At 41.9% G+C, this 27,801-nt stretch overlaps 1 protein-coding gene and 1 long non-coding RNA gene across 3 annotated transcripts in view; one reads left to right on the top strand and one right to left on the bottom strand.

Moving 5' to 3' along the window:
* The window catches only part of RGS7BP (regulator of G protein signaling 7 binding protein), a 32,055-nt gene extending 30,320 nt beyond the window's left edge, over positions 1 to 1,735 (bottom strand). Inside the window, exon 1 of the mRNA XM_069001080.1 lies at positions 1,140 to 1,735. Coding sequence (XP_068857181.1) covers positions 1,140 to 1,298 — 159 coding nt within the window. The 5' untranslated portion in view covers positions 1,299 to 1,735. The remainder of the gene's footprint in view (positions 1 to 1,139) is intronic.
* On the top strand, positions 351 to 27,801 carry LOC138103087 (uncharacterized). Of its 2 annotated transcripts, none has more exons than XR_011147654.1 (3): positions 351 to 1,104; positions 27,061 to 27,129; positions 27,589 to 27,801. It is a non-coding gene; the product is annotated as an uncharacterized lncRNA (long non-coding RNA). The 2 variants fall into 2 exon arrangements; XR_011147655.1 differs by having other exon boundaries at positions 27,567 to 27,801.

Below are 27,801 nucleotides of genomic sequence, written 5' to 3'. Positions count from 1 at the left end.
AAAACCACACTGATTTTACCTCCTGAATCTTACTGCAACTTGACAACCCACCTGTAAAACATACTTTATTTCTAATCAGTCAAATCTAAAAACTTCTCTGTAACTACCCACATCATGCTGTTGGGAATGAGAAAAAAGGCAGAACCCAGTAACATCCACTTGTTGGGTATATTTATAGAGCTACTGTGGCAGCTTTTGTTCCTCCATGAACTGGGAATTGCTCCCAGTTTTGAAGTATCAGAGTGGATAATCTGCCAGCACATTTTTCAGCACCAGAGGAAAAAAAATTGCCAGAATCCAGCAGAATAAAAGTAGCAGCTCCATTTTCAATGCTACTGGACAGAGCTTCAGCAAGACACAGATTAGTCAAGGAAACTAGCAGCAACTTCATGTTTTTTCTACATCTGTCACTAGCTAGAGGGGCAATTTTGGTGCCCAGTGTCAGGCTGACTGTAGCTCAAGGAGCCTGAAAGGGGGCATATGGCGCTGATTTGGAGGAAAGTGTCAGGATGCAAGCATTTTGAACATGACTGGGGAAGAATCTGATACCAGAATGTGACAGTCCAAAAATAACACAGACGCAGGTGTTCCACCTCAGGTTTTAAAATTGCAACGAGCTACTCTGGGAGGATTGGTAACAGGTACCATATATATCAGGGACAGAATTTCAGGGCCTCTAATTCTGTGTCCTGATTTAAAAGGATTTTAGGCCAAGAGTGTGGTTGCTGCACAAGACAGCAAGCAGACAGTGCAGTGATTCATTGGAGGCAACTATTTACTCATTTCGGCTTCAGTGAGCGCAAGTCTGGGGACAGATCTACCAAAAAAGCAACTCCAGCTGCTCTGCAGTGTGTGTACCGGGGCGAGGACTCCTCCTCCCGCTGGATTGTTCAGGCGCCCGCTCCGCTCCCTGTCCCGCAGCCGGCTCCCCGCAAGTCTCGCCTTCCCTCCCGCCTCCCGCTTTGGAACCGCCGCGAGTTGAGGTGCAGGGCAGCACCCCGGCGGAGATTGCGGGTTTAAAAACAGTGCAACTGGACGTGATGGGAATAGTCAAGGTGGCCGGAGGAGCGGCACCGCTGTCTGCGCCGGGAGAGCTCGGAAAAGGTAAGAACTACGGCAAGCCCGCCTGCGGTACCCACCATCTTACAGTCGTCCAGGGCTCTCTGGGTCTGGTAGGCGCTATCGGAGCCGCTGCCCCGGCGTTCGCTGTCGCGGCCGTGCGGCGAGGTCCTGCTGCCCTGGAAGATGGAGGCGGCGGAGCGGGGGCGCTTCCTGCGCCCGCTCGGTGCAGCGCTCATGCATACGCATCCGCCGCGCGGAGCCGCCCGCGGGCGCGGGCAGCGCCTTCCCCGCCGCCGCCGCCGCCGCCCTGGGCACGGGTGCGGGCCCGCGCCGCTCGTCACCTCGGCCGGGCCGGAGCCGCGCCGCTCACGGCAGCGAGCGCGGCTGCTGTGGGCGATAGCCTGGTGCCTGCGGGAGAGTCCCGGGAGCGCCCTGCAGCATCGCCTCCGCTACCGCGGGGAGAGGCGGAGGGGCTGGCGCCTGCCCTCTTTCAGCAGCATGTCAGTCCCCGCGGAACCGCCCCGCCGGTGGCATGCTCCGCCGTCCTCCTTCGCGCAGCCGGCGGGGGGGGGCGAGCGCGCCCGTGACCACTGGGAAAGGACCACCATGCAGCACCCCGTGCTCCCGGCGGGGAAGCCCGACCCGCCGCGTGTGGCCGGGCACCCGCCGGGAGCGGCGCGGCAGGTCTGGGGGGGCTGGCGCCGTCAGCAGCACCGCCCCCACGGGGCGGGAGCGCCGCGCCCGCCGCGCCCCGAGCCCGCCCGCGCCGTGAGGGGGCCGGGTGAGCGCCGCGCCGAGACCCGCGGGGGGCGCGCCCGGGGAGCGTAGGGCAGTCCCCGCCCGCGTTTGACGAAGTTGACACCGGCCTTCAGGAGGCGTGCTTAGGCATCGCTTTTCTATTTAACAAAGACTTGGTTCGCTGCTCAAATTTAATCAAATGTTAGAGACTGTCCCAGCGAGGGACCACGAGGGACGATTTATGAGGAGCAGCTGAGGTCACTGGTTTGTTCAGCCTGGAGGAGACTTGGGAGACTTCACTGTGGTCTTCAACGTCCTCATAAGGGGAAGCAGAGGGGCAGGTGCCAATCCCTTCACTCTCACCACCAGTGTCAGACTCGAGGAAATGGCATTAAGCTAAGTCAGAGAAGGTGTAGGTTGAATATCAGAAAATTTTTCACACGGAGGGTAGTAAGCACTGCAACAGGCTCGTGCCTGATAGAGTTCAAGAAGTGTTTGTGAATCAGGGGGGATGGGGAAGCAGAGGTTAAATGATTTGCTAAGAAGTTGTTTGTTAAAAGCAATGCATGCAGCTTGCTCAACACTGTGCCTACCAAAGCAGGATGAGAAGATATAAGACGATTGATAAAGGGAAGGAATGTTGACCAAAGATGCTGTTTTCAACCTAAAACTAACTTAAACCAGCCTTGAAGTTTGGACTTGGGCCAGGGACATAAAGAGCATGTGCAGGGAAGCAAGGTGAAAAGTTCAGAATGAGGAAGACCCTTTACTCTGTGAAAAAGGAGGTTCACTCTCCTGTGAGAATTTAAAAGTTTAATAAAAAGACAATAACAGACATATACTAAAGCAAAGAGGTAACGGCCGTGTGCCTTGGCCCTCTGCCAAGAGCACTCCTAATGCTCGAGGATAGTCATTTTTATACCATTTTTACACAATTTTTACTATCTGTTCTTTATGCATATTCAAACTTTTCCAGGAGCTGTTCTGCATGGCCACTCCTTGGTTCCGCCTTTTTAGAGCATGCATATTCTTCTGCCTTGCGGTTTCATTTCTTTTGATTCTTGGGCCTGGGCTCGCTAGGTGAGAGTTGATAGTCGAGCGGGCCTCTTAATTCCCCAGACAATAAGGGTTGATAGCAGCTTTTTGAGCCTCTTTGCCCCCCGGGCAGAGTGGTGATTATCCGCTTTGGGCCCCTTTTTTTCTCCAGGCAGAGCGTTGATTAGCCGCTCTTGGGCCTCATCCTCTGTTTGCTTGGAGGTTATCTTACCTGCTCACACTTGCTAAATTCTTGCTAAAAAGAAAGAGAACTACATCCACACAGCAAAAGCATTTCTAACATTATATAATATTCACCTTAATACTTGTGAGAAGCCAGTATTACGATACGCGTTTATAACAACTCCGAGGAAGACCCTTACTTCATCCCAAAGACCCCTGCCCACGACCACCAGACAGCACTGCGCAAGCGCAACGCGGATGTAAATGACTTTTGGGCTCACTGTAATATGAGGCGAGGCTGGGCGGGGCTAGGTATGAATATATAGTGGCGTATTGGGAAACTCAGTGAATATGGAACTTGTAACCCGATATACACCAAGCTCAATGCAGCTGTCGGCACACATGGCTTTGGAGGAATTATCCCCCATGCGTCCCAGAGCTGGAATAAACATACCTACTTTACTACTTATTCCAGTAGTGGAGTCTTTTCTGCATATCATTTGGACAGCACTCCCATTCATGTGGTGGGATTCTTGGGGTGTCCTGCACAGGGCCAGGAGCTGGATTCAGTGATTCTGATAGGTTCCTTCCAACTCAGCATATTCTATGATATTATGACTTACTTTGTGTCTCTAAAACACCTAGTATTTTGGGGCTCTAAAAAAATGTTTGGTGTGTGATACAACACAATTGTATTCGTTTATTATAGAAAAGGTTAAATAATGATTGAGTAGATAAACTGTTTCCTCTGTGTACCAGCACCGCAGTGCAGTTGCAGTTCACCAGGCTGATGCTCACAGTCCTCCCAGGCCTTGGGCACTAGCCCCTCCAATGCAGAGGCGTGTGGGGCTGTGCCTGTTCTGTGCCTGTAGTTCCCTTCCCTAGGGGCTCTTGGGGACCACACTGCCTCAGCATGAGCTATGGCCTGAGCCGACTTCAGCTTCTGCTGGTCCTGTTCCTCTCTGTAGCCAGGGAGCTATGGCTGTTTAGCTCACTTCTGGTATAATTGTATTTATTCAGGCCACTGAGTAAGAGCTTTTTTGTGTTTCAGTAATGTTCTTGAATCCAAAGCAACATCGAACACATCACACAGAGTAACCTAGTCTTGCCAAGGAGCTTGAATATGCCAGCAATGGCACTCTGACAGGTTGAGGAACTCTTCAGGCTGTGCTGAACATTACTATAGCACAGACAACCTGATAACCACCTTTGTCTGGACATGGCCTATGGATCTACTTTGAAACTGGTTTTAGACTTTTCCTGCTATTTCCACAGAACTGTAAACTACTGGATGTGTGGTTGTATGGATGGATTTGCAGCACTTCCGAGTGTTGTTATCACATTAGTTAAAACTAAAGTGACATTGTAATTGTAACTTTACCTTTGTAAACATACTACTAGATTTTCAGCATTCAGAGCAGCAAAAATTTGCAGTTTGTTTGTCCTATTTTAAGGACATCAGTTATTTTTTTCTTAGTTAACTTAATACTTTTATAGGAAATAAATGCATGAGATTATACTTTGAGCCAGGATATTACCTTGCTACAATATAAGGAAAAGACATTTCCTAATGACAAGAAAAATATTTTTAATACTGGTAAAAAGCAAAATGAACACATCCTCTCCTCACATCTATATAGGTAAGAACAGATACATTTGTGAAGCCATACCAGTGCTAGTGTTTTATTTGTTGCTCAAGGATCATTTTAGTCAAATGCTGTAGTCTTATTTCAGTCTATTTCTAGTCTTATTAAGAGCTACTGCAATAGCAGTAATGAAATAATGCTAATACTAAACCAAACAACAGTAACAATAAATCTACCAAAAAGTGCAGCATATTTGCTTTTACATTATGTGTCTTGGCTGAAGTTCTGATCCCTTGAAATCAGCACCAAAGTCCCACTGGCTTTTAAGAAAAATTATAATTTAGTTCCTGGTGATATATCTGCCCTATATAAAGCTGAGTCACAGCTGACTTCTGTCCATCAGCCAACATCTGGAACAGTTTTGATGTTCTAGTGACTTACTTCACATTGTATATTCAGTATGTCCACATTTGGAAGTGGATATGGTGATTCTTTCTGTAATTTGTAAGACTGCACATTTTCATAATTGTTCTGAATGACCTCTGAAATCATCATGGAACGTAGTGAATTTGATGACACTTCATCAGCATGACACAGGTTATGTTGGAGAAACAGGTATCAACTCAGTCTGGGATGCATAAGAAAAAATTATTTTTGTAGGCATCCCAGGAATGGGGATGGGGGAAAGAGCTCCAAGCTAAGCCACCAAAGGCTGTTGCAGGGTGGGCAGTACAAGTAACAAGACTCAGTCTGAAAAATATGTATCACCAGGAAACAAAATGCTCTCCCTTGAAAGCAGAGGTATGTATGCTGAAAACTTTCCTGAATAGAGAGACATGATTCTTTCTTCTTGTCTCAACTAGTGTTTCTATCAAGTTTTCCTTACTCTAGCTTTATCTCCTGATGTTTAATGGATTGCAGGAGGTAGGGGCTTGTTGCTTCCTCCCATGGCATCCTCTCAAGACCACAGGTAGGTGACCTTGAGATAAGTTCAGAAAGTACGTGGCCTGTTGCAGTCAAATTCTTTGCAGCTCTACAACTCATAATGAACTAAAAGTATATATGTGGGCTTTCCTCTGCCTAGCCTGTATGGTAATTCCAAAAAATCAACAGAGATGAACTTTTTTTTTACTTGGGAGTTTCTCTTGTTCCATTTTGTTACAATTTTTGTCTGATCCATTTATTGCTCTGGTCGTCGGCTTCTGATGGTATTTCCCAAGGGTATGTTAAGTGTAATGGACTGGGTGAGTTCTGAAAGAGAGACTGATTTTCTGAGAAATGTGAAGAGATATCTTTGTAGGAAAAAAAAGGGGAAAGCAGTATGTAAAATTTAGGAGGAAAAAAGGCCCTTTCTCTAGAAACAGATACATAGAGAGAAGAGGAAACCAAGAAGCAGGTACTGAAGAAAAAAAGGAAAGTATTTCTGCATGATCTCCTTAAGACAGAAAAATAAACTGTAAGTTTAAAAGTTAAATTGAAAATGAAAACAATATAGACTTTTCCACATTTCTTTAAAATATATTTTTTAAAAGAAGTTCAAGTGACTGTCTTTCTAAGTAAGTATGGTACATTTTAAACAGCACAGGTTTATACCCTGGAAATGTGGGGTCAGATCAGTGTCTGGAGATAAAGTACTTGATTTTTGTACCAGGCTTCCTGTGGAGTAAAACGGTTTAACTATCACGAATAACAATGTAATAATGCATTTGAAAATCACAGCTTCAATGGCCATTTCTTTTTCATAAATCATTTCATACAGGCTGGGAAGTTGGGGAAAGGAGTGCCCCAAGAGGGACTATTCCATACTGATTCCATAAATAACTCTTTCATGTATCCAAAGTGTCAGTCTTCCTGACTTCAGAGATCCTCCAGCAGAGACAGCTCCCAGCATGTTTCCTCTTCAGCCTGTGCTCAGTTCACGCTTACCAAGTCAAATTATTTTGTAGCAAAGATTATATACATTAATGTATTTTAAGTGTGTACCAGTCTAATACCAAGACACAGAAAAGTATTCCGTTTCTTTAGAAGTGAGTGTTTTTGACCCCAGGTACATTTTGAATCTAAAAACAATTTACATAGATACCCTTCAAATCAAAGAAACATATCTGTGCAGAGAGATTTGTAGTCACAGTTCCACAAACATAGGCAGTCTATCAATTAAACTTGTAAGGAAGACAGGAACACTTTCCTAAGTTCTGTTGTCTTAGAAGTCTCAATAATTTCCAAGTTCACTTAGGAAGCTAATGTCCATGCAGTGTATTGCAGTGGAGATGCTGAGGAAGAGGCTTACTTTGCTTGCTGTCAAGTTTTTTAAAAATGTGATCACTGGGGAGACTGTAGCTGTCAGTCCAGTACAGGCATATTGCTCTTGGTTAGGAATGCATGAAACAACATGCTTAAGCTAGCAAAAATGTTAAAATGGCTAAGTCTGCTTTACTTGCCTTCTCTGTAAGTGTTGCAAAGGATTGTTTGTGACATTTAAGTCATGTCTTGAGGATTCTAGAAATTATTATGGTAAGATATTTGGCACTTAATAACTATTGCATTCTTTAAATCAGAGAGTGAAAGAAGTTCGAAATCAGATAACCCAGGATATATTTCCACCTTCTCTAGTTCTTTATCACATATATTTGCATATGTAATTCCAACATGAATTTACACAGAAATATCTGTGGGAGCACTCAGGTAGCTAGCCAACTAAATTTTTCAAATTTATCTGGATTTGCCCAACACAATATATGCTTTAATGACAAGGAAATCTAAGAAAACAGCCCATAGAACCAGATACCTTTTGCTTTTACCTCTATAATTTTTTAAAACACAGTATCATTAGTAACATAATGTTAATCCCACCAGCACTTCTGTTATTAAGAGCAAAAAAAGCGCCTACTTTACAAACCCAAACATGAGCATAGAAGATCTTCAAACTGCAGAAATGAAGAATTATTTCTGAAATGAACAAGGTTAAGATGAGTTTCTCATTATTAAAGTATGAAAGTGAATGATTTACTTTTAGCTCTAGTGTACTCAATGCAATAGAGAATGACTGCAATAAATTAATATGTTTGCCCTAATATTACATATTTTTTTAGTATCTTAGAAAATCTGGCTTAAAACAAAGCCACCCAAGAAATGGAAGACAAAAGAGACCACTGATAAATCTTCCTGTAAAAGTCTGTAAAAAAGCCAAGAAAAATAATCTTTAATGCCATAAACCAGAAAGCCTAAAATTAGTAAAAAATATGTATAAGAACTAACAATTAAAAGCTAAGTTTTATGATGTTGTTAAAATTCCTTATGAGTCACAAGTCTCACGACAAATTTAATAAAAGACTGGAGAATAAAATATTTGCATAAATTCTTACAATGAATCTGTACATTATTCATTGACTGATGAAGATGAAACTCAAAGACTGCTATTATTAAAGAAGAAGAGGACGACCTATGAAAAAGAAAACATCATGGATTTGTGAGGAGCTATTAGAGAGAGAGGACTAAGAGAATAGAGCTCAAGCCAAACGGATGTTTAAGTAATTAAAGTCTTTAGCTGTATCAGTGCTCTGCTACTTAGAAAATGCAATGTTTGGCATAAAGTGGTTTAGAGAGTGCTTGATGGATGCATAAGAGAAATATGTGGGGTTTATATTTTTATATTAAATGTATAAACTGCAGTAATTTAGGCACCCAGGGAACATACACTTAATTCAAAAAAACAAGTATGGTCTTTTGAGAATCTGAGAGTAATGCATAAATACCAAACCCAAGTACTCTTCATCCTGCTTATGTCTACAGGAAGAAAGCCTGGATCACTACTGAGGCCCTCTACTACATCTTCAGAAACATTATAAAAAATCATGTGCTTTATAAAAGTGGACGAGATGGCAAAATTTGAGCTCATTGTCATGTCCATGGCTGTTCTGTAGTGGTTACTAGAAATAAAAGGCCTATACAAAATCTCTGGTTTATTCAGTATAAGAAATGGTTTTGCCACTGTCCATACTGCCTGGTCACACAGTCCTGGTGCTCAGGAATGGAACAGCAAGCAGCATAAACTATGCCAACAAGAGGAATCTTGCTGATAGGTTACATGTTTACATTTTTAAAATAAATGGTATTTTTATAATTTTTTTTCTGTTCTGTTTCAAGATTTTTAAAAGCAAAAGTCAAATAACATCTAAAAGGAATGAATATTTTCAGATGACAGAAGCAAGTCAAGGATAGTAAAACTTTGCTAATGTATCTAATGTAAATGTAGCACAACAATTGTGCTGGCACAAGAAATAATCCAAATTTATGTTTCAGAGCAAGTGACCTAATGAAAGTCTGGAAACTAAATCAGACTGGACACTCAGGCTCAGTAATTTTGACATATTCCTGTTTATAAGAAGATGAGAATACAACTCAAAGTAAGTGAACTCATTGGAAGCAGCAGTGTTCTGAAATCTCTTCTATTTGCCATCTGAATTTGGCCTTGTGAAACAGACTTCATTGTCCAGTTGGTATCTCCACTCCTCTGCCCTCCCTGATAACTATTCACTAGCTACGTGTTAGAGATCTTGTAGCCCTACAAAGTAATTTTTTACATCAATTCCAGTTACTCTGTTGTGTCTGTTACCTGGCTAGAAGAGATTTTTGAAATTATCATTACTCCACTTTGGAACTAATGTGTTATTGAAATGAACAGAAATGGATCACATCCAGTTAAGAACTATCATCTGGGTTGTTACATTGCAGGTTAAGTATACATTTGGAGGATTTATTTTAATAACTACATTTTCATAATTTCTTTAAATGAATACTTAAATCTCATGGTAAATGATGTTGTTTACATGTAAGTGTCATTACAGCACACCACCTTGACTTAATCTACTTTTGGTACATGGTAAGTACAGCATGGTTCATTTTTACATGAAAAAGAAGTTTGGATTGAATCAGATGATTTCAGGGGGGAAAGCTGAGCTCTTACTCTGCTTTACAAGGTTTTTGGCCTTGTTGCTCTGAGTAACTGCACTGAAATAAAGACATTCTTGATAGAAATACATATTGCCAAATGCCTTTGTTGTTGTTTGACTGCCTTTAATTTGTCATCAACCTTCTTTCATTAAGCTCATCAACCTACAAAATTGACTTTTTTAAATTCATGGGTACAATTTTCAGCAGGCAGAACAAAACCTGTAGTTGTTCTTGATGAATGCTGTGTACTTCTGAGAATCTGGCTGTGCATTGTGACATACAAGGATGGTAATAAGGACCTTTTTTCTTGTTTGCCTAACTTTTAAATATTACATTATTCTTTCAAAAATCTAGAAAAAGTTTGAGAGAAAATGATGGTGTTGCCTGGTGCTATTCCAATGACGTTCACTTGAAGCAGGGAGAATTTTAAGGAAAACTAGAAGTGAATAAACTAGGGAATTTCAGAAAAACAGAATATGAAAATAAAATAAAATTTAAAAACCCCAAACCCAGCCAACCAACCAAAAAACCTCAAACCAACAACAATTCAAAAAACCTGCCCAATCCAAAACAAATGAAACAACCCAAACCATACATATATCATCCATGTGAAAGCAAATGACAGATTCCCTCTATGCCCCCTTCACATTATTTTAGAATGGTGGAATGGTGCCATCTCAGAAGATGTTCTCCAGAATTTCCAGTTTTGTTGCTTCGTTATATGCACAATTCAGCAAACTTTATGGAGTTGAAGATTGCTTTAATTTTATCTCTTTACCCATGAAGAAAGATAGGTAATCATTATTGTGGTGTGCTGGCTTGTTGGTGTAGGCTTCCAGATTTACCTTATTGGTTGGTGATTGAAGTGTGGAGAAATTCATAATAAGGAAAGTGTCCTTCTGCTTGTGGTGGCAGGTGCATTGCTTGGAACCTGAGAAACATCTGGATGAAGGCTCTGCCTGGAAAATTCCTTCTCCTCTAAATCTTCCTTCTCCTTTTTTTCTTTGAAGGTGACAGAAACAAGAAGAACCCTTTCTAATAATTCTTCCTTGAGCTTTGTATGATAATGAATTAAATATCCCTGTAAGAGTCAAAATATTATTAAACACAATTATGAATTCAAAAGAGGTAGGGTTTAGGGCGACATACTCACTCAGACCAATGTTTCTGACAATGCATGTCAAAGGAGAAAAAGCAAAGCATCTTAAGCTTTAATGAATCTTTCTTAGACTGAGAAAAGGAGGACCTGAAGAGACTCAGAAAGATATAACACATGCTTTTCTTGAAATATGTTTTTTAAATACTGTATGAGGCTGTTGTGCTGTCAGTAAAGAGCTAAAGATCTGAGAAAATATAACTATTCTCCTAAAAAGTATAGAACTGAATTACTGTATACAGGCAAAGAAATAAGTGCTTGGTTTCAATGTTATTTTTAACTTTGTCCTGTTGTTTCTTTGCTTTACATTCTTCACAGTTTATGTAATAAATTTTTAATTGCCCTGTTTTCATCTTCTGTTTTTTCTTCTAGTCTCACGTTATCCTTCTATTCAATGTTTTGTCCTTATTTTTCCGGTTTTGTTTCTCACTCATTTCTCTGTTGTCCATACTCACATTTGTTTTTTCTGTGTGATCAAAGAACAGTTTTATATTTTGTTCTTCTAAACAACAAGTGAAACTATACTTTTGAGGTTAGCATGACAGACCTCCAAATATAAGCAAAATTCAAAGCTTACCCTTAATATAGGCTAAAACTTATGATGAGAAGGGAAGATTTATTATATGAATGAACTTTAAAAATCACATTAAAAAATTCATACATAGACACAGACTACACTACATGGCAGATTTACAGGGTCAGAAGCCTAATCCTGTCTTTGTTCAGCACAATTTACCATAGGGGACTGGAGAAATCCTGTGAAATATATGCTATATATATAGGACATATATAACCTAGATTAATATTTGCCTATATAGTATTTCTTCCTTGTCTGTGGGGAGAGCTGCAGTTAAGGGACGAGAAAATAGTTCCAACAACAGCTCCATATGTAACTAATGTGTTACTCTTAACATGGGGCTAATGTGAGTAGAGGTCAGCACGTGCCTGCTGAGAGTCCAGCTCTCAGTGTTCAGTGTTTTCCATGTTCCTCAGATGGTGGTATTGGGAATATACTTACTAATTTAGATGGCACAAATGTGAAAGGGACAGCTGCTGGAACTCAGCTGAGGATTCACTGTGATCCTGACAAATTGAAGATACCATCTTTAAGAATGTTGTGAAATCTTGTAAGGAAATGTGTAAGTTAATGCACTTTGGTAGAAGTTATCCACCATGGGGTAGGTAAAGCCCTCCAGAAAAAGAGCAAATTCATATTTTGCCTGTAGCCTTTTTCTATTTTCCCTCCCTTTCTAGCCAGAGAACACCTGCTACTGACATTTGAAAGAGAATTTAGTGTTTTAAGTATTGTTCATCTGTTTTGTTTGTAAATATGTTCAGTTATTTTGAGGAAATGCCAAATAAAATCTTTACCCAAACATCAGTCAAAAGGAGGCAACAAGTATAGATAAGCAGCGTGAAGAGTATGATAAATGGCCCTGGTGGTTGTTTGTTTGTTTGTTTGTTTGTTTGTTTTCTTTTTCTTGTAGACTTGCAACAGATATAAAAGTTTGATTCCCTGAATCCACTTCCTGGTTTTAGAGGAGACTGCTTAAATTCATCAGCTTTATATGTAGCAATAGCACATGATTCCTGCAGATGTGCTGCCCATCTGCAGTCTTTAGTCAGGAAATCTAAATTGAATTCCATAATACCTGTGGTTTGTTGGTTTATTCCAGTGTGGCTTCATCTGTGGCTTTCTGATTATAAGTTGTCTCAGACATAACCTTACATTCTTACCTTTAATGCAGCCTGTGGTATTTTCGTTGTCAATGCAGCCTAAATACTTCATGTGATGGGTAGAAAGATATTGTTTTGATCTAGTGGCCTCGTAATAGCCCTTGTCACAGCAGAACAAGCATACAATTTGTATAGTGGCAGCATCTTGGTAGCTCTTCCAGTCCCCAGGAGCAATTACTTCAGGGAAAACATAAATCCAAGACCGCTTGAATCTACGTAAGATTTTTGGTTTGGCCTACAATCTGCTTTAAATTAACAAGCAAACCATATGAAGAGTGCTTTTGTAAAGAAATACTTTTTAATAAACAGAGTAATTAAGTCTTAGTTGAAACAGACTTTGCTTTTATTGTAGGCAGAAAGTGTTCAGATTCCCAAATGAGATTGTGACAAATCATTACCAACAGAACTGGCTGTTGAGAACAGCAGTGCAGTAACCCGGGAAATGATGAAGCACAAGTTAGTTTGTTTGGCAACTACCCATATAAGTAAAGCAAAGACCTTTTGGAGTTCCTAAACACAAAAGACTTCTTATGAGCCAAAAAAGGAAAGCAAAAATATATCACGTATTTATCTTCTTGGATTTTTTGCTTGTTTTGTTTCATGTTTCCAAACATATGTGTCTGTTCAGCTATTTCAGGATTAAGTTGGGGAGAAGGATGACATTTAGTAATTTTTCAGTTCCTACTGTTTTTGTTTACTCTTTTGCAAAGCTCAGAGGTTAGTTAATTTTTAGGAAGTAAATTTAATTCCTTACAATAAATTTTGTTTTCTGCTCATTTTACATATATTCCAAAGCATCACACATGAAAACATCATATTTTTCAAAGAAAAGTACTCTAAGTGGTAGTATCCATAAAAATTGGGCTGTGTACTTACTGTTCACTTTCATAATAAATAGTGCTTCTGCTAATACTGGTATTGTTTAAAGTTTAATAAGTATGTTGGCTTTTTGTCCTTAGCAATCATACCCTCTGGTGAAGCAGTTTAGCATCCAGAACTCTCTAGCATAATTCACTGAAAATGGACTTTTTTAGACACTACACCAGGACTCCAGTAACTGGTCTGAAAGGCCATTTAATGCTGATTTATGCAAGATTCTGTAACATACACGGATTTGAGAATACTGTGGCCAGTTTCTTATGGCTACTGTTGTACTGTTTTATGGGTTTTTTGGTCGGCTACTGATTTCCCAAAATATGGGCATTGATCTAATATTGATACCTGACTAAGAGGGACAAAGACTCTCTAACAGTTTAGAGTTAGAAAGTGTGTGTTTATTCCTGCGCCAGGCAGCTGCACAGGATAGCACCCTAATACGCAGTGCAAAGTTACAAGCCAATACAGAATCTATTTATCTACAAAAGTTCTAAATATTCAAAATACAAATGCATATTTATACATTGACACCTCCCATTCTCCACTTCGGATGATAACTAGCTAGAAAGACATTAAGCATGTGTGGTATGTTCTCTGAATTGGGTCGGTGGTCTTGAAGATTGTCTTGGTTTGAAAGACAGGTGTCTGCTAAGGAAGGAAGAAGCCTCCCTTGGAATGGCAGATGTAACCCCTTTCCCTCTGAGTTATTATAATTTTGAAATCAAGGGCTTTTAGGAAAGGATGTGGGAAAATAGGAATAACAGTTCTTTACTATTCTATATATAACCAGTCAAACAAACAGCAATAACCATGGCAGTACCAGCAAACAATCCCAAACCCAGTCCCGGCCTTCTCGGCTGTCAGGCCCTTTCCCCTCGGGTGCAGTTCCGCTCGCAGCCGGCAGGGGCGCTGGCGGCTCCCGGTGAGCAGGGCAGGTGCGATGGTTCCCCCGCGGCTGCAGGGGGCGCTCCGGAGCGAGCTCGGGGAGCACACGGCACCGGGGCCCTGGGATCCCGGGAAGGGATGGGACAAAGGCTTCACAAACCCCTGGGCAGCTGGCCTCGGGGTCTGGCCGGAGCCTCGGGAACAGCAGGCTGGAACAGCAGGGACGAGCGCAGATCCCAGAGGACAGGTGAGATGTATCCAAACGGGGAACCCCCCCGGAGGTCTGGGCAGGCAGGGTGAGCAGGGCTACAACGCAGCGAAGGCTCAAAGCAGCAGCGGGGCAGGGAGGCCACAGCCCAGCCTCCAGCAGGGCAGGGAAAACAGCTTTGGGATCCCGGCATTGTTTCCAGCAGAAAGAAAAACTGCCGAAGAAAAAGAACCAGCAGCTCCTTTCTCTGCTGCTTCTCTCTCACGCCAGAGCGAACTGACCCCACACCCAGGTGAAACAAAAGAGTAGCCAGGCCCTTTTGTCTTCTCTTAAGCACCCAGCGATTTGTATCTTAGTAACAGAATGGGGGAAAATTCCTTTAACAGAAAAAAACCTAGATCTCTTGAAACCCCAACAAAGATAAAGTCAAAGTAGTCTCCCTCACTCTGAACTTTCTACCTTTCTGAATTTTGACAGTACAAATTACCCTTGCTGAACTTCCAGTTCCTCTCTTCATGACTACTGAATAGGTTGTCAGATGGGAGGAAATTGGTGATTGTCTACATTTCTTTAGACCTATTTATCAGTGTTTCTGTTTCTCATTATAAGCACAGCTAAACACATATAAAAGTGAGAGGCAATCAGTTATTGAGCAATCAGTTACTTACATCTTAAAAACTTATTTCAAGTCCGGCTCTTTTAACCGATTTTTAACTTTTCATTAATTCCAACTGGGCTTACTTATCTACCTATTTTAACTAATTTCAACAAAGCTAACCTTTAACTAAAATTTTAATGTTTGGTTTAAAATCTGTGTTTCACTACTAAGAATTATTTTTTGCCTCCATATTATTTAATGTTTGGTGCAGGAAGTAATATCTTACTAAGCTGAAATTTTTTTTACCTTGGTCTTCCATCTGAACAATAAATATATGCTTTTTTTCTTCTTAATAAAAAATTGCTCCTGTAAGAGTGATTTGTAATTATTTTAACTTAGATACCTTGTGAATTGAAATAGATGTACAAGTGTCCTTTACAGTTGTGTATCTAGAATAGCTTCAAAAATAAATTAAATTGGTTCAGGTTTTCTATCTTGTAACAGATAGATTCACTAAACCTCCCTATTGAGTTTATATTAAGGACATGGTGAAGTGTATACTTTCTCAAGCATTGGCTGAAATGTACAGTTATTTTTATTAACTTAGAAAAAGTTACTTTCTGAACTTAAGTTTAGGAAATCATTAATTTGATTTTAGCATTGGGTATTCTGGAAAAATATATATAACATGTGCAGTTTCCAGGCTTCCTCTGCAATGTATGTCCCAGATTTACTTTGGAACCATTAGGTGACAGAGCAGTCAAAAAATGCTGCAAAGCCCAAATTTATATGGAATAGTATAAAAACCAGGTTAACAGGCTAGATATGGTTGCTACCATAACCAAATTAACCTAAACTATACAGGAGATAACAAAGATATTTTCAAAACTTAAAGCTGAAGGGGCAGAGCTTATCACAATTTATGACACAAATAAGTGTAAAAAAGGTTAATGAAGGAGGCATTATGGAAAAAATCTGGGTTTAGAAATTTCTAGAAAAAAACGAACCCCCCGGAACCCCCCAACGTTTTTTCATTCTTTAAGTGTGGTTTTCAAAGAACTAGCATTCTGGGAAATGCAGAAAAAGATTTTTATATAGAATCAGTGATCAATGAGTGTACTCTGAACCTTCAGGTGGGTATGCTTTTCTTAATGATTTGTTTTAAAAAAGAATAAAGAGCTAATAAGAATTAGGTTTGGGGTTTTTTTTTAATCAGCTGTTTTCAATGTCCATATCAATAATACTGGGACAGGCTCCCCAGGGAAGCGGTCACAGCATCAAGCCTGACACAGTTTAAGAAGCATTTTGACAATGCTGTCAGGCACAGGTGTGAGTCTTGGGGTGTCCTGTGCAGGGCCAGGAGCTGGACTTAGTTATCCTGATGGGTCCCTTCCAACTCAGCACGTGCTATAAGTCTATGAATACCAGGCCAGGAAGCATCTCCATATTTTTGGATGTAGAGTTTTACAAGGTCTGCATCTTGACTTCACATCTGAGCATGAATTTAGGTGGTGGGAAGCTCTGAGTACTCTGTCCTAGATGCTGTATTGTTCTAGTTGCAATTAACTATATTGTGTTCACATTGCAGTCATGGGATTCTCCTGCTTTTTAAAATGCAGTTAATATTTATTTTTAGCAGGATTTTTTGAATTAGTTTACCTTTCTATCTTGGAATGAGATTTATACTTTTTCCTAATAGAACTTGACTGACTTCAGTAAACTTAGACCACAGAGGAATGTGGTCTGTTTTTTATGTATTTGTTTCAGTTTAATTCTTAATGGAACATTACTGTAGTGGATCTGTGAATTGATTACCCTTAAAAAAACACAGAATCATAGAATATCCTGAGCTGGAAGGGATGCACAAGATCTCACAATGATCTTGGACTCACAACAACTGAGTCCAATTCCTGACCCTGCACAAAACAACCTTAAAAATCACACCAAAAATCAATAATGTGTGATCATGTCTGAGAGCCTTGCCCAAATGCTTCTTAAGCTCTGGCAGGTTTGGTGCTGTGACCACTTACCTGGGGAGCCTCTTCCAGTGCCCAGCCACCCTTGGGTGAAGAAACTTTTCCTGATATCCAGCCTAAACCTCCCTGACACAAGTTCAGGTCATTCCCTGCTCACCACAGAGCAGAGATCAGTGTTTGTCCCTCCTCTTCCCCTCACAAAGAAGCTGTAACTGCAGTGAGGTCTCCCCTCAGTCTCCTCCAGGCTGAACAGACCAAGTGACCTCAGCTGCTCCTCATAAGGCTTCCCCTCAAGGCCCTTCACCATCTTCATGCCCCCCCACTGGACACTCTCTAGTACTGTCCTTCTTATCCTGTGGCACCCAAAGCTGCCCCAGCACTCGAGGTGAGGCTGCCCCAGTGCAGAGCAGGGCGGGACAATCCCCTCCCTTGCCCGGCTGGCCATGCTGTGCCTGATGCCCCCCAGGCCCTCCTGGCTGCTGGGGCACGGCTGACTTGCATTCAACTTGCCATCCACCAGGACCCCCAGCTCCCTTTCCATGGCACTGCTCTCCAGCCTCTCATTCCCCAGTCTGTCTGTACATCCAGGGTTGCTCCATCCCAGGTGCAGAACCTGGTCCTTGTCCTTGGTAAACTTCATATGGTTTGTGATTGCCCAGCCAACAACACATCATCGAACTTATTTTTAAGCTCAGCTATAAAAATGGGATTTAGAAATCTTGCAATTTATGCAGTTTGATTCTAAAATGTTACTTTATCTACATAATATATGAAAGCAGATAGTAAAAACCCCTTGAGATCATTCTATCTGTTACTTGCTGACTTCTTGAGAGACTTTTTTGATCAGAGTATATCAATTATGTGGCATAGGAGTTATATAAATGGTATATGAATTAATATGAAGTAATTTATTCTTGACAGCTACTCATTAAACAGTTAGAACAAACGGTAGAGTGAAAGAATGAAAGCATCCAATAACATTCCATTTTATGGATGTTTGGACTTTCTAATTGAAAGATTAACATTCATAAGGATTTCTTTTTTTTATAATTATGTGTTAGTAATACATACTCCAATCCCTAGACCTTTATACTTAAATTACCTATGTGGTTATTGCTCTTGAGTTGCACTGTGCATTCTTACTGTGAATAAAATATTTTTTACAAAATATTACTTTAAAATAACCTAATTTCTCTGACATGCAGCACTTACACCATTCACAGTCAACCACAGGTACATTCCTACAAGGCTTATGTCTTAGACATGCTGTAGTAGCATGTCAAATTCTCTATACAGAGAATATATCTTTGCTCCTGAGGGGACTCTGGAGAACACAAGACAATTTAAATTAGATCATTGGTCCTCACAAGGGATGCTAAAAAACAGCAAGCATTGAAGTAAAACATTGAGACTGTTAGATTGACTGTGAAATTGTCTGCAGTCCCTGATCTTAAACCCACAGAAATGTTTCTGTTGTTTACCACAGGTGAATTTGTTTTGAACCTTTTACAGGGAGAATAGTTAAGAAAATTGCTCAGGAAATGCTTGTGGGTGAGGATGGTTCCAAGAATGGATTTAAGCACCAGGCTAGTCTGTTAATATGTGGCTATGAGCTGTTTTCATATATTCTCATGTTCTGTCTAAATTCTTCTGTCTTCTTTACAGGAGTTATTAGTGTAATTAGAATCCTTTTACCTTCCTGTTGAAGAGGAAGCATGAAACAACAACAAAAAAAAGGGGTAATTTTGACTTTTCAAAGCTCAAAAGTAAAATCCCAGATATCCTTTGCATGTCAGAACTGATTCCCTGCATGAGAACAAACTCCCCTAATTCATTCATCTGCAGAGTTGTCTCTTGCCATCCAAGCAATCTTTCTTCCTAAGTACGATGGGTAAAATTTTATTTTTTACTCTTGCGGAAATGCCTTGGGTTTATCATCTTACAGCAGGTCTTCATCACTTCTACTGTCCACTATTATTATCTGCAAATCATTTATATTGGATACACTAAAAGAAATGCTGGATTGGAATTCCCACTGCTTAGATAAACTATTTTGTGGCTTTGCTGGTGTTGCTAAACTTCTCATAGGCATGAGCATAAGTTAGGTGGCTTCAGAAGTGTTGGCACTAATTAAGGACAAAACTAATTATGCTTTATGTTTATTCAGATTTATGGGACTGAAGAGATAATACACATTTTTTATGTTTTTGTTTTTCTGCTGAAACTTATAAAATTAATCTTTTAAAACAGATTTCTAAAATTAAGGAATGTCTGTTGTAAATAAGTATATCGAAAATCTTATTATTCATCATCTTTTAGAAGCAGTCCTTTGCTCAGCTGATAGAGAACTAGATGATTGTATAAATACTGTGGGAGTAGAAAGCAGTCTAGGAAATTCTATAGCCAACACCACGCTAGAAGCTGCTTATGCTGATGTAGCAGTAACTGCTTAAAGTCATCATTTAAAACATTTTTGGAAATCCAAAATCTTCTGAATATATTAATATTTAACCTTAGAAATGTTTAGTTTGGCGTAGTTCTTCCAAAATATCTGAGTAAGAGCAAATCTAGAAGTCAGGGATTTGTAACACAAAAGGAAGCATTAAAATACAGTTATATTAAAAGAAATCTCTGAAGAAATTAGGAACTTAAAATTAGCAAAAAAAATTTTTAAGTAAATCTTAGTGTTTTATTTATCAGTATACATACTGAAAATATCATCATGCTAACATATGAACTAATCACATAGACTGACTGCTTCAGGTTATTATTGAAGTACAATAATATACTGGTGCATAAATGAACACAGTTTCACAATAAATAATTTTAAAATTGGCAGTAGTGTATTGGTGAGTCCCATGACTTAAAGATCTACTTTTCTGTACATGTCCTGTGTCTATCTTCTTGTGGTTTTTTTTGTTTGGTGGGGTTTTTTTGTTTGTTATGTTTGGGTTTTTTTTCTCCCGGTAGTGGTTTGGTTCAAAATATCTGTTACTTACTTATTTTCCTTCTGTGAGATAAGAATTAGGAGAAAGCAAAGCAGGCAAAAAACTTAAATAGTTGGAGTACAAAGAAATAGTTTTATTACTAATAGAATTCAAAGTAAAGAGAAATAACAAGAAATTAAAGTAAACCCCCTCCCCCTTCCCAGCACTTTCCTCCTTTTACCCAACTCATACAACAGGTGACAGAACATGGGATTTTAGTCAGTGTTACAGTTCTTGAAAAGTCTCTTTCATATCCTTAAGGAAAAGAAAAGGTTTTCTTCTGCATCACATGGTTCCCAAACTGCCACCAACAGCAGACCCGCCCGGAAAGAAACAATCTGCTGTGGTGTAAAACATCTCTTCCATGAAAAATCTCACAGTTCCTTCACACTGCCAAACACAGGCTATCACATGGGGTTATTAATCTTTTTAAGGATGAGTTATTTTTGCCTGAACACAAAGGCTTTTTTTTCCCCACAAATCTCTAAAAAGCCTCCCAATACTTCTGTATAGCCTGGCATAGGCACTCTTCACAATCTTCACGGGCCACACATGAATTCTCCATCCCCCCATGTACTTCAAATGGATTAAAGAGACAAACAGTGTGTGATATTACAGTTTCTTACCACGGCATGCAAGAAGGTTTTTTAAGCTACGCACAAGAAATGCAGCACTGCCCTCTTTTCTCCCGTTGCCATTTTCAGCTTTGTCTCACGTGACTCACTTTCTCTCTGGCTCTGAAGCCGCCATGTTGAAGAGTGTTCTTGTTCAGGCTTTATGGTGGAGAAAGCCTCGCTCCCTTTGTGCTGCTGGCTGCATGGTGTCTTCTTCAGTTCAGTGCAAAGTGTGCTGGCAGCAGACAGGAGGCTACACCGGCTCCCATTGGCTCCGCCGGCTCCACGTGGAGAGGAGAGGATAAGGACCTGCTGGTCCTAGGAAAATGTGCCGGATGGGTTTAGCTGTGTGGGAGTCCATGGCTGGTTTTAGCTGCCTGCGGCTCTGGGACAGTTCCCCCTGCCCCAGTGACCCAGGGTCTGTGCTGTGGCGTTGGGAAAAGGGGGAGGTGGGGGGAGCAGGGGCCCTGGCCCAGCCCAGTGGGGCCTGGAGAGTCGGAGGCCCCCCCCTCACCTTCTGGAAGGCGAGCTCAGACCAAAGGCAATTCCCGCCTTTCTGTGGGGTTTAAATATGTAAATTGTGAGAAGTGTCATTAGTCTAAAAGACTGTCCATCAACTCAGGTTCAACCCACTACACTCCCCTATTACCACTGGCCTGGGCCCTAGGGTATATTACCGTGTCCTGCAGCCATAAGGGAGGAGGGGGAGAGAAGATCCAGCAGGCAGGAATTGTGCAGCCAGATTGATTTATTTAATTATTTTACAAACTCTTTGATAGACTTTTTTCTTCACAGTCTAATTGGACAAAGGATCAGCCACCCCTTGGGGTGATTGGCTAAAATCCTAAAACATCCATTGTCAAAATGTTTTTCTACTAGACCATAAACAAGACTTTTCAAAGTTGCAGGTGGCTTGGTTGTTTACATAACTCTGCTACCTCTTCTGTGAGAGAGAAAAGTCTCTCACGGACTTAGAAAATAGCAAGAAAATTCTTGCTAGCAGCATTTTTGTATCTACACTCCCCCTTTTTGTTTTATAAGATAACAACTCTACTATTAATCCTAAATAGAAATCTACATCAGTTATTAATTCTAAATATGTCCTTAAGGCTTTAACTATCTGACTCCATAACAATTTTAAAGTTCAGTCTCTGCTTGTGGAAGGACCATCTGCCTGATGGTTGACATCTTGGTCATCATCAGAAGAGTCATTAGGCTGATGATCTACATTCTGGTCGTCGTTTGGATGGTTGGCATTCTGGTCATCATTTGGAGGTTGCCTGTTCTGCCTCTGGTGCTGTAGGTCAGGGCGAACACATTTTGAAGGTAGCCACCATACCCCAGTATCTGTGGAAATGCAAGCATACCCATGACCACAAACGATAAGCTCATGAGGGCCTTCCCACTGGTTAGTGAGTAAATTCTGTACCCAGACCTTTGCCCGGGGCAGTGTGAGAAAATGATTCAGAATAACAGGATTATTTGAATTTTGTGGTACTCTAAGGTGATTAATTGTATACAAAGCTTTTTCTAGTTGGCCTCAGTAACCAAATTCAAAGGTTCCTGTGAGAATCATTGAAAAGCCATGATAACAGCCCTTAATTCAACTAACTGAGCAGAGCCTGACTCGGATTGGTATGTTAATCAACCACTGCAAAGGCAGTGTAGGATACTGTGCACCCTTACACACAGTGACCCCTGCTAAAAATTTGTCCCAATCCATACTCCCCAAGCTGCCAACACGTCCCGTCCCCAAAGGTTAAGGGAAGTGGTAGCAACATATGGCCTAATCATAGCTGGGTGCCCCTCTGAGTCCTTCACCACCACAGGCCATTTGCTTAAATAGCTCTGTGTGGTTCCTCCTAATCCTGCAATGGCCGATCCCACCGGGGCTAAAGGCCATGAGGGAGGCCATGCAGAGAAGGAGATGATAGTTACATCAGCACCCGTATCAATCAAACCTCGAAGCTGAATCCGGGGCGGACGGGCGTTTGGCAGGATCAGGGTACATGTCATCTGCGGCCTTTGGTCAGAGATGTCTGCAGTCCAGAAGGCCTGTGGAAGTCCCGTAGATCCACTGCCGTTATCTTCCTGAGTTTGTTGTTCTATCCTGGGGACACAAGACTTAAAAGGCACTAATTTAGCAAGGCAGGTCTTTTCAGGAATAGTTACAGGGGGTTTTTGCATGGAGACCATAGCGCAAATCTGACCTTTAAAGTCAGCATCTGTAATTCCTGAGTGCACTAAGATTCCTTGATGGGCAATGTCAGGTGTTTTCCGCCAGTATCGCACTGGATCCCTGGGCTAAGGGTCCATATGCATCCAAGGGAACCTTATAAATACCGCTAGAGTCTAAGACGACTGCGGCTGTGGTGTGGACGTCAAACCCGTCTGATCCGTGGGTGCCGTCTGATCCCTGGGTGCCGTCTGATCCCTGGGTGCCGTCTCTAGGGTGGCTGGGTAGGCCTGTGCCTGTACCTGTGCCATTCTCTGGGGGAGCGACTGCATCGGAGAGCAATTCCCCCTCCTTGCACCCTGGCGGAAGTTTCCCAACAACGGCCGACCATTGGCATGAGTCAGGGATCTACAATAGCCTGCCACACCTCTTACACTGGGGGATCAGTGTGTTCTCTTTTTGGTTTGGCTTAGGCCGCTTCCGTTTTTTTGCCTGTTTTGGTGGCTTTGGTTCACGACCAGAAGATGCGTGAACAGGCTGCAGGAATGCAGCCAAAGCAGACCTTTTTTGGTTCCCAGATCCCACCTTAGCACAGGCCTCGACCATGTCTGTTACCTCAGGATCCTCTGGTAAGGCATCTATGATTTTTCTGCACTCTTCGTTTGCGTTATCTCTCACTAACTGCCTTAACAAGAACTGTCTTAACCCATCATCCTCAACCTGCTTCTCGAGAGAAGCAGCGACTTTCTCTACAAAGGAGAGAAATGACTCTGATTTCCTTTGAACTATTTCAGTATATCGCTTTCTGGGCGCAGACAACTCTATGGTTTTCAACAGGGCAGCCATGCCGACCTGTTGAGCTTGCTGTAGGACACTAGAGGACAAAGTACCCTGTAGGCTGGGATCAGAGAAGGGCCCAGTCCCCGTCAAAGCATCCATTCCTGCTGTCCATCTAGGATCGGCAGCAGGGAGCTGCATATTCCCTAATGCAGCCTTGTTGGCCAGCTTTCTCCAGGTTTTCTCAAAAACTGTAAATTGTACAGGTTGAAATAGAATTAGACCTAAGTGTCTGATATCAAATGGAGAAAGCAAATCTGTATTTATCACCCTTATTATCTGCATAACCTCAGCAGAACCTAGCCCATATTGTGCCACCTTGGATTGGAGGTCCTGGGCAACTTTCCAAGCAATTACCTCATACTTATCATGCTCTCCTGAATTTGGGAGAGCCTTATACACTGGGAAAGCTTGGATCTCCCCTTTTGGGGAGTCACTACCATCCTGAACTTCTGGCACAGCCTGTGGATTAACAGCTTCTCGGTTACCCCCAGAATCCTCAATTCTATTTGGCATTCCAAGTGTTTCCAATAACCTCCAGTCACCCTCCTCCAATGCTCGCATCTTAACTGACTCTAAGAAGTGGCTGTAGTGGGTCGGATGCACCGTTACCATGCAGTCCTGAAAGGTCCAGGGGAGAGACTGGCGCAGCCTTTTTCTTCGCCACGCAGCTACAGCCGCCTGACGACCTGGGGCCAGAACCTCATCTGCCTCACTTCCCAATGATGAGTCATCAGGCAAAGGCAACTCAGAGACGCTGGGAGCAAACAGGGATGGACGGAGAGGGGCACTTTGGCTAAGTTTGCTAGAGCCAGAACAGACAGCACAGACTACAGATGGCTGCGCTGCAGTTTGAACAGCAGCCTCTTTTCGGGATGCCGTCTCAGCCAGTCCCAACGGAACTGGTACTGGAGCTGCTGCCGCCGTCTCTGGGGCAACAGCTGCGCCCAGTGCTGCACTTGTCTCTTGCACCACGGCATCGTTTGGCGCTGTCGCTGGCCCATGTGCTGCAGCCGCTCCTGGCGCCGCACTCATCACTTGCTCCGCGCCGGCTCTCGGCGCCGCTGCTGAAACCGCTGCTGTTTCTCGCTCCCTGGCTGCGTTCGGCACCACCACCGCTTCCGGGTTTTCCCGCGGCAGCACTACTTCCAGGTTCTCCACTGGCCATGCCGCTTCCTGGTTTGGAGCCGCGTCTCCCGTGGGCGGCGCGGGCAGTGCTGGCAGCATGGGCCCGGCACACCCTGCACAGCAGGGTGCCTCTGGCATCCACAGCAGCTGCTTTAGCAAGCTGAACAGGTCCTCCAGCTTGTGGGATATATTCAGTAACTCTGTCAGCAAAGGCAGCTGCTGTATTAAAAGGTCGATGGCTCGGTTCTGCAGCGGTGCACAACAGTCCAGCGCCAAGGAGGGCAGCGGACCACACCCAGGCAGTCTTGGTGCAGGCATGCCCGATGGTACACCGGCTAAGAAGTTAGATCTAGGCGATTTTGGCTCTGCTGGTGCATACGCAGATGGGCTAGGAGCTGCTCTGGGGTCCAAGTTGCTAAGCCGCTGATTTGTGGCCCTGGATAAACTGTGGCCACCGCTGAGCTGAGCAGCAAGGCAGGCTGCGCGCCCTCCCGCTGCCCCAACCCCCCCCCCCCCCCCCCCCCACCGGCATGGGGTCCCTGGGGGCCGGAGAGTCCTGCGACTGTGCAGGATGAGGCGGCGCAGGCTCTGCCCGTGGAGCCGGGGGGGGTTTTCCGAATCCACCATCATTTGCCCCGGAAGCCCAGTCAGCGGGGTCCCCCCCGGACATTTCTCCATCACTCATCACCGAAATAGGCGAGCCAGCCCTGCTGTCACAGTCGAGGTCGGTCAGCAGAATAAATAACGAATGCCAGGTTTGGTATAATTCTAACACTGATGGGTCCCTAGACGGGAGTTCATGCCGGACAGCACAGCCAAGTTCCTGCCATAAGGCAAAGTCCAGGGCAGTATCTCTGTCCATGGAAATCCCTTTTAAGGTAGCCCAATCTAATAATTCCCAAAGTGAGTTTTCAGGAATGGAGGTGTGCATTATACTAAACACACCTTTCCAGACCAGTACCACAGCGTCGGTTTGTGAGCTGCTGTTCGCCATTTCTCAGTCCTGTCGGACCTCCCGGTCCCGGAGGGGAAGGGGAACAGCGTACCTCTAGAGGAATTTGGCTTGGCTCGCAGCGTGCAGGACACATCAGAGAGTGCAGATCACATGAGGCAGCACCAAATATTACCACTGGCCTGGGCCCTAGGGTATATCACCGTGTCCTGCAGCCATAGGGAGGAGGAGGAGAGAAGATCCAGCAGGCAGGAATTTTGTGCAGCAAGATTGATTTATTTAATTATTTTACAAACTCTTTGATAGACTTTTTTCTTCATAGTCTAATTGGACAAGGATCAGCCACCCCTTAGGGTGATTGGCTAAAATCCTAAAACATCCATTGTCAAAATATTTTTCTACTAGACCATAAACAAGACTTTTCAAGGTTGCAGTTGTTTGGTTGTTTACATAACTCTGCTACCTCTTCTGTGAGAGAGAAAAGTCTCTCATGGACTTAGAAAATAGCAAGAAAATCCTTGCTAGCAGCATTTTTGTATCTACACTTCCCCACTTTTAAATTGTACGATATACAAGACAGAAATCAAGCATGTGGTCTCTGCACAACAAATATGGTCAGAGTGAAGAATTATGCTAGGTTAAAGTATGGCAGTAATGTAATGAGACAAAAAAGCTTGGTAAAATCCTAGGTCTAGTCTTGAAAGACAGATTTTCACAATTAGTTCCATTCCTCAATCAAATAAAAAGCAGTTTGAGAACAAATTTCCCACATATAAAAGCTTGTACTGAATATGCAGAACAGTTGTAGTTGCCAAATATGCTTGAAACCAAAATGCTACCAAACTATTTAAAAAGTGAAATTATCGACAAATCTTCATATACAATCATTTTTAATGGTATTGCTATCTCTACTTACCTCTTCTTCTTAGCTAATTACTCTCTTTATACCATTCTTATTGTAGAATTATGATTGAGATTTGGCTTCTCCATCTTGCAATGTGTGCAACATTTCACAAAACCAAGCAACATAATTTAAAATATAGAAGTCATTAACACAAGATGCTTGCCTAATTTTGTAAGACTTTTACTGCACATAAATATGTGTATACATCTTTGTAGTATTGACTCCTGCATCACTGTTACTTGAACAGCTTTTTAATACACATTGCCTCTCATTTAGGATAACCTCAAGCCACAAACTTATTATCTTTTGATGATAATGTATTATTTAGTCAAATACTTATGGAAGAAAAATCTTACTAGAAATTTCATAGTTTTCTGTTTTGATTTTGCATATATCCTTTGTTTAAACTGAGTATAAGCTGCAAAAGATTTTACTATGTATGTTCTTTTTGCTATCTTCACTGTTTTAGATCCCCTGATAGCAGTTGGAAATCCAGTGGAGAAAACTACTGGAAGCGTTTTTTAAAGGAGGTTTACAGGTACGGATGGAAAGTCTGTAGAGTGATCATCTAGTCTGTTCTACCTGTGTATAAAAATATTAGTTTTCTTAGATACTTAAAATATTTTGTATTTTACTTAATGCTGATAATGATATCACAAAACTTGATTTACAATTTGTGAAGTATGATGATTACGTCTCTATAATAAACACTTCTAGCATTATTATTGAATAATGGAAATATAAAAATGTAGACACCTTCCATTTGGTAGTGTCTTAACATAGATGATCAGTTAGACTGCTTGCAAAAAAAGTAACAGCTGCTGCTTCAAATACCCTTATAATATTGAATATTTGGTGCAAGTATAATCATTAATCTTATTTTAAGAGCAATGTCTTTGTTGCTCTGAGTCTGGCTCTTACTGCATTGTTCTGAATGGTTCATTAATTTGATTTATTCCTTTTTCCTATCTCCAGTGTTTGTCTTCTTAACTTCCAGATTTCCTCAGGTAGCAGGAATAGAATTCGGATTCCATCCAGATGCAGAACCAGGACACAGAACTGTAGGATCAGTAAAAGATCAGGGACTGTATCTGAAGGACAGCAAGGTCTACCACCTTGTCATTAAGAAGTATTTGGCTAATGTAAGTTGTGATATGTTTATTATTATTATTTGTGCTTGTGAAGCAAGTAAAATATGATTGAATGCTAA

This window comes from Aphelocoma coerulescens, assembly GCF_041296385.1.
Source record: "Aphelocoma coerulescens isolate FSJ_1873_10779 chromosome Z unlocalized genomic scaffold, UR_Acoe_1.0 ChrZ, whole genome shotgun sequence".
Classification (NCBI taxonomy): Eukaryota; Metazoa; Chordata; class Aves; order Passeriformes; family Corvidae; genus Aphelocoma; species Aphelocoma coerulescens.
Note: the sequence above shows the minus strand (reverse complement) of the source record. Positions and strands in the feature narration are given on the sequence as shown.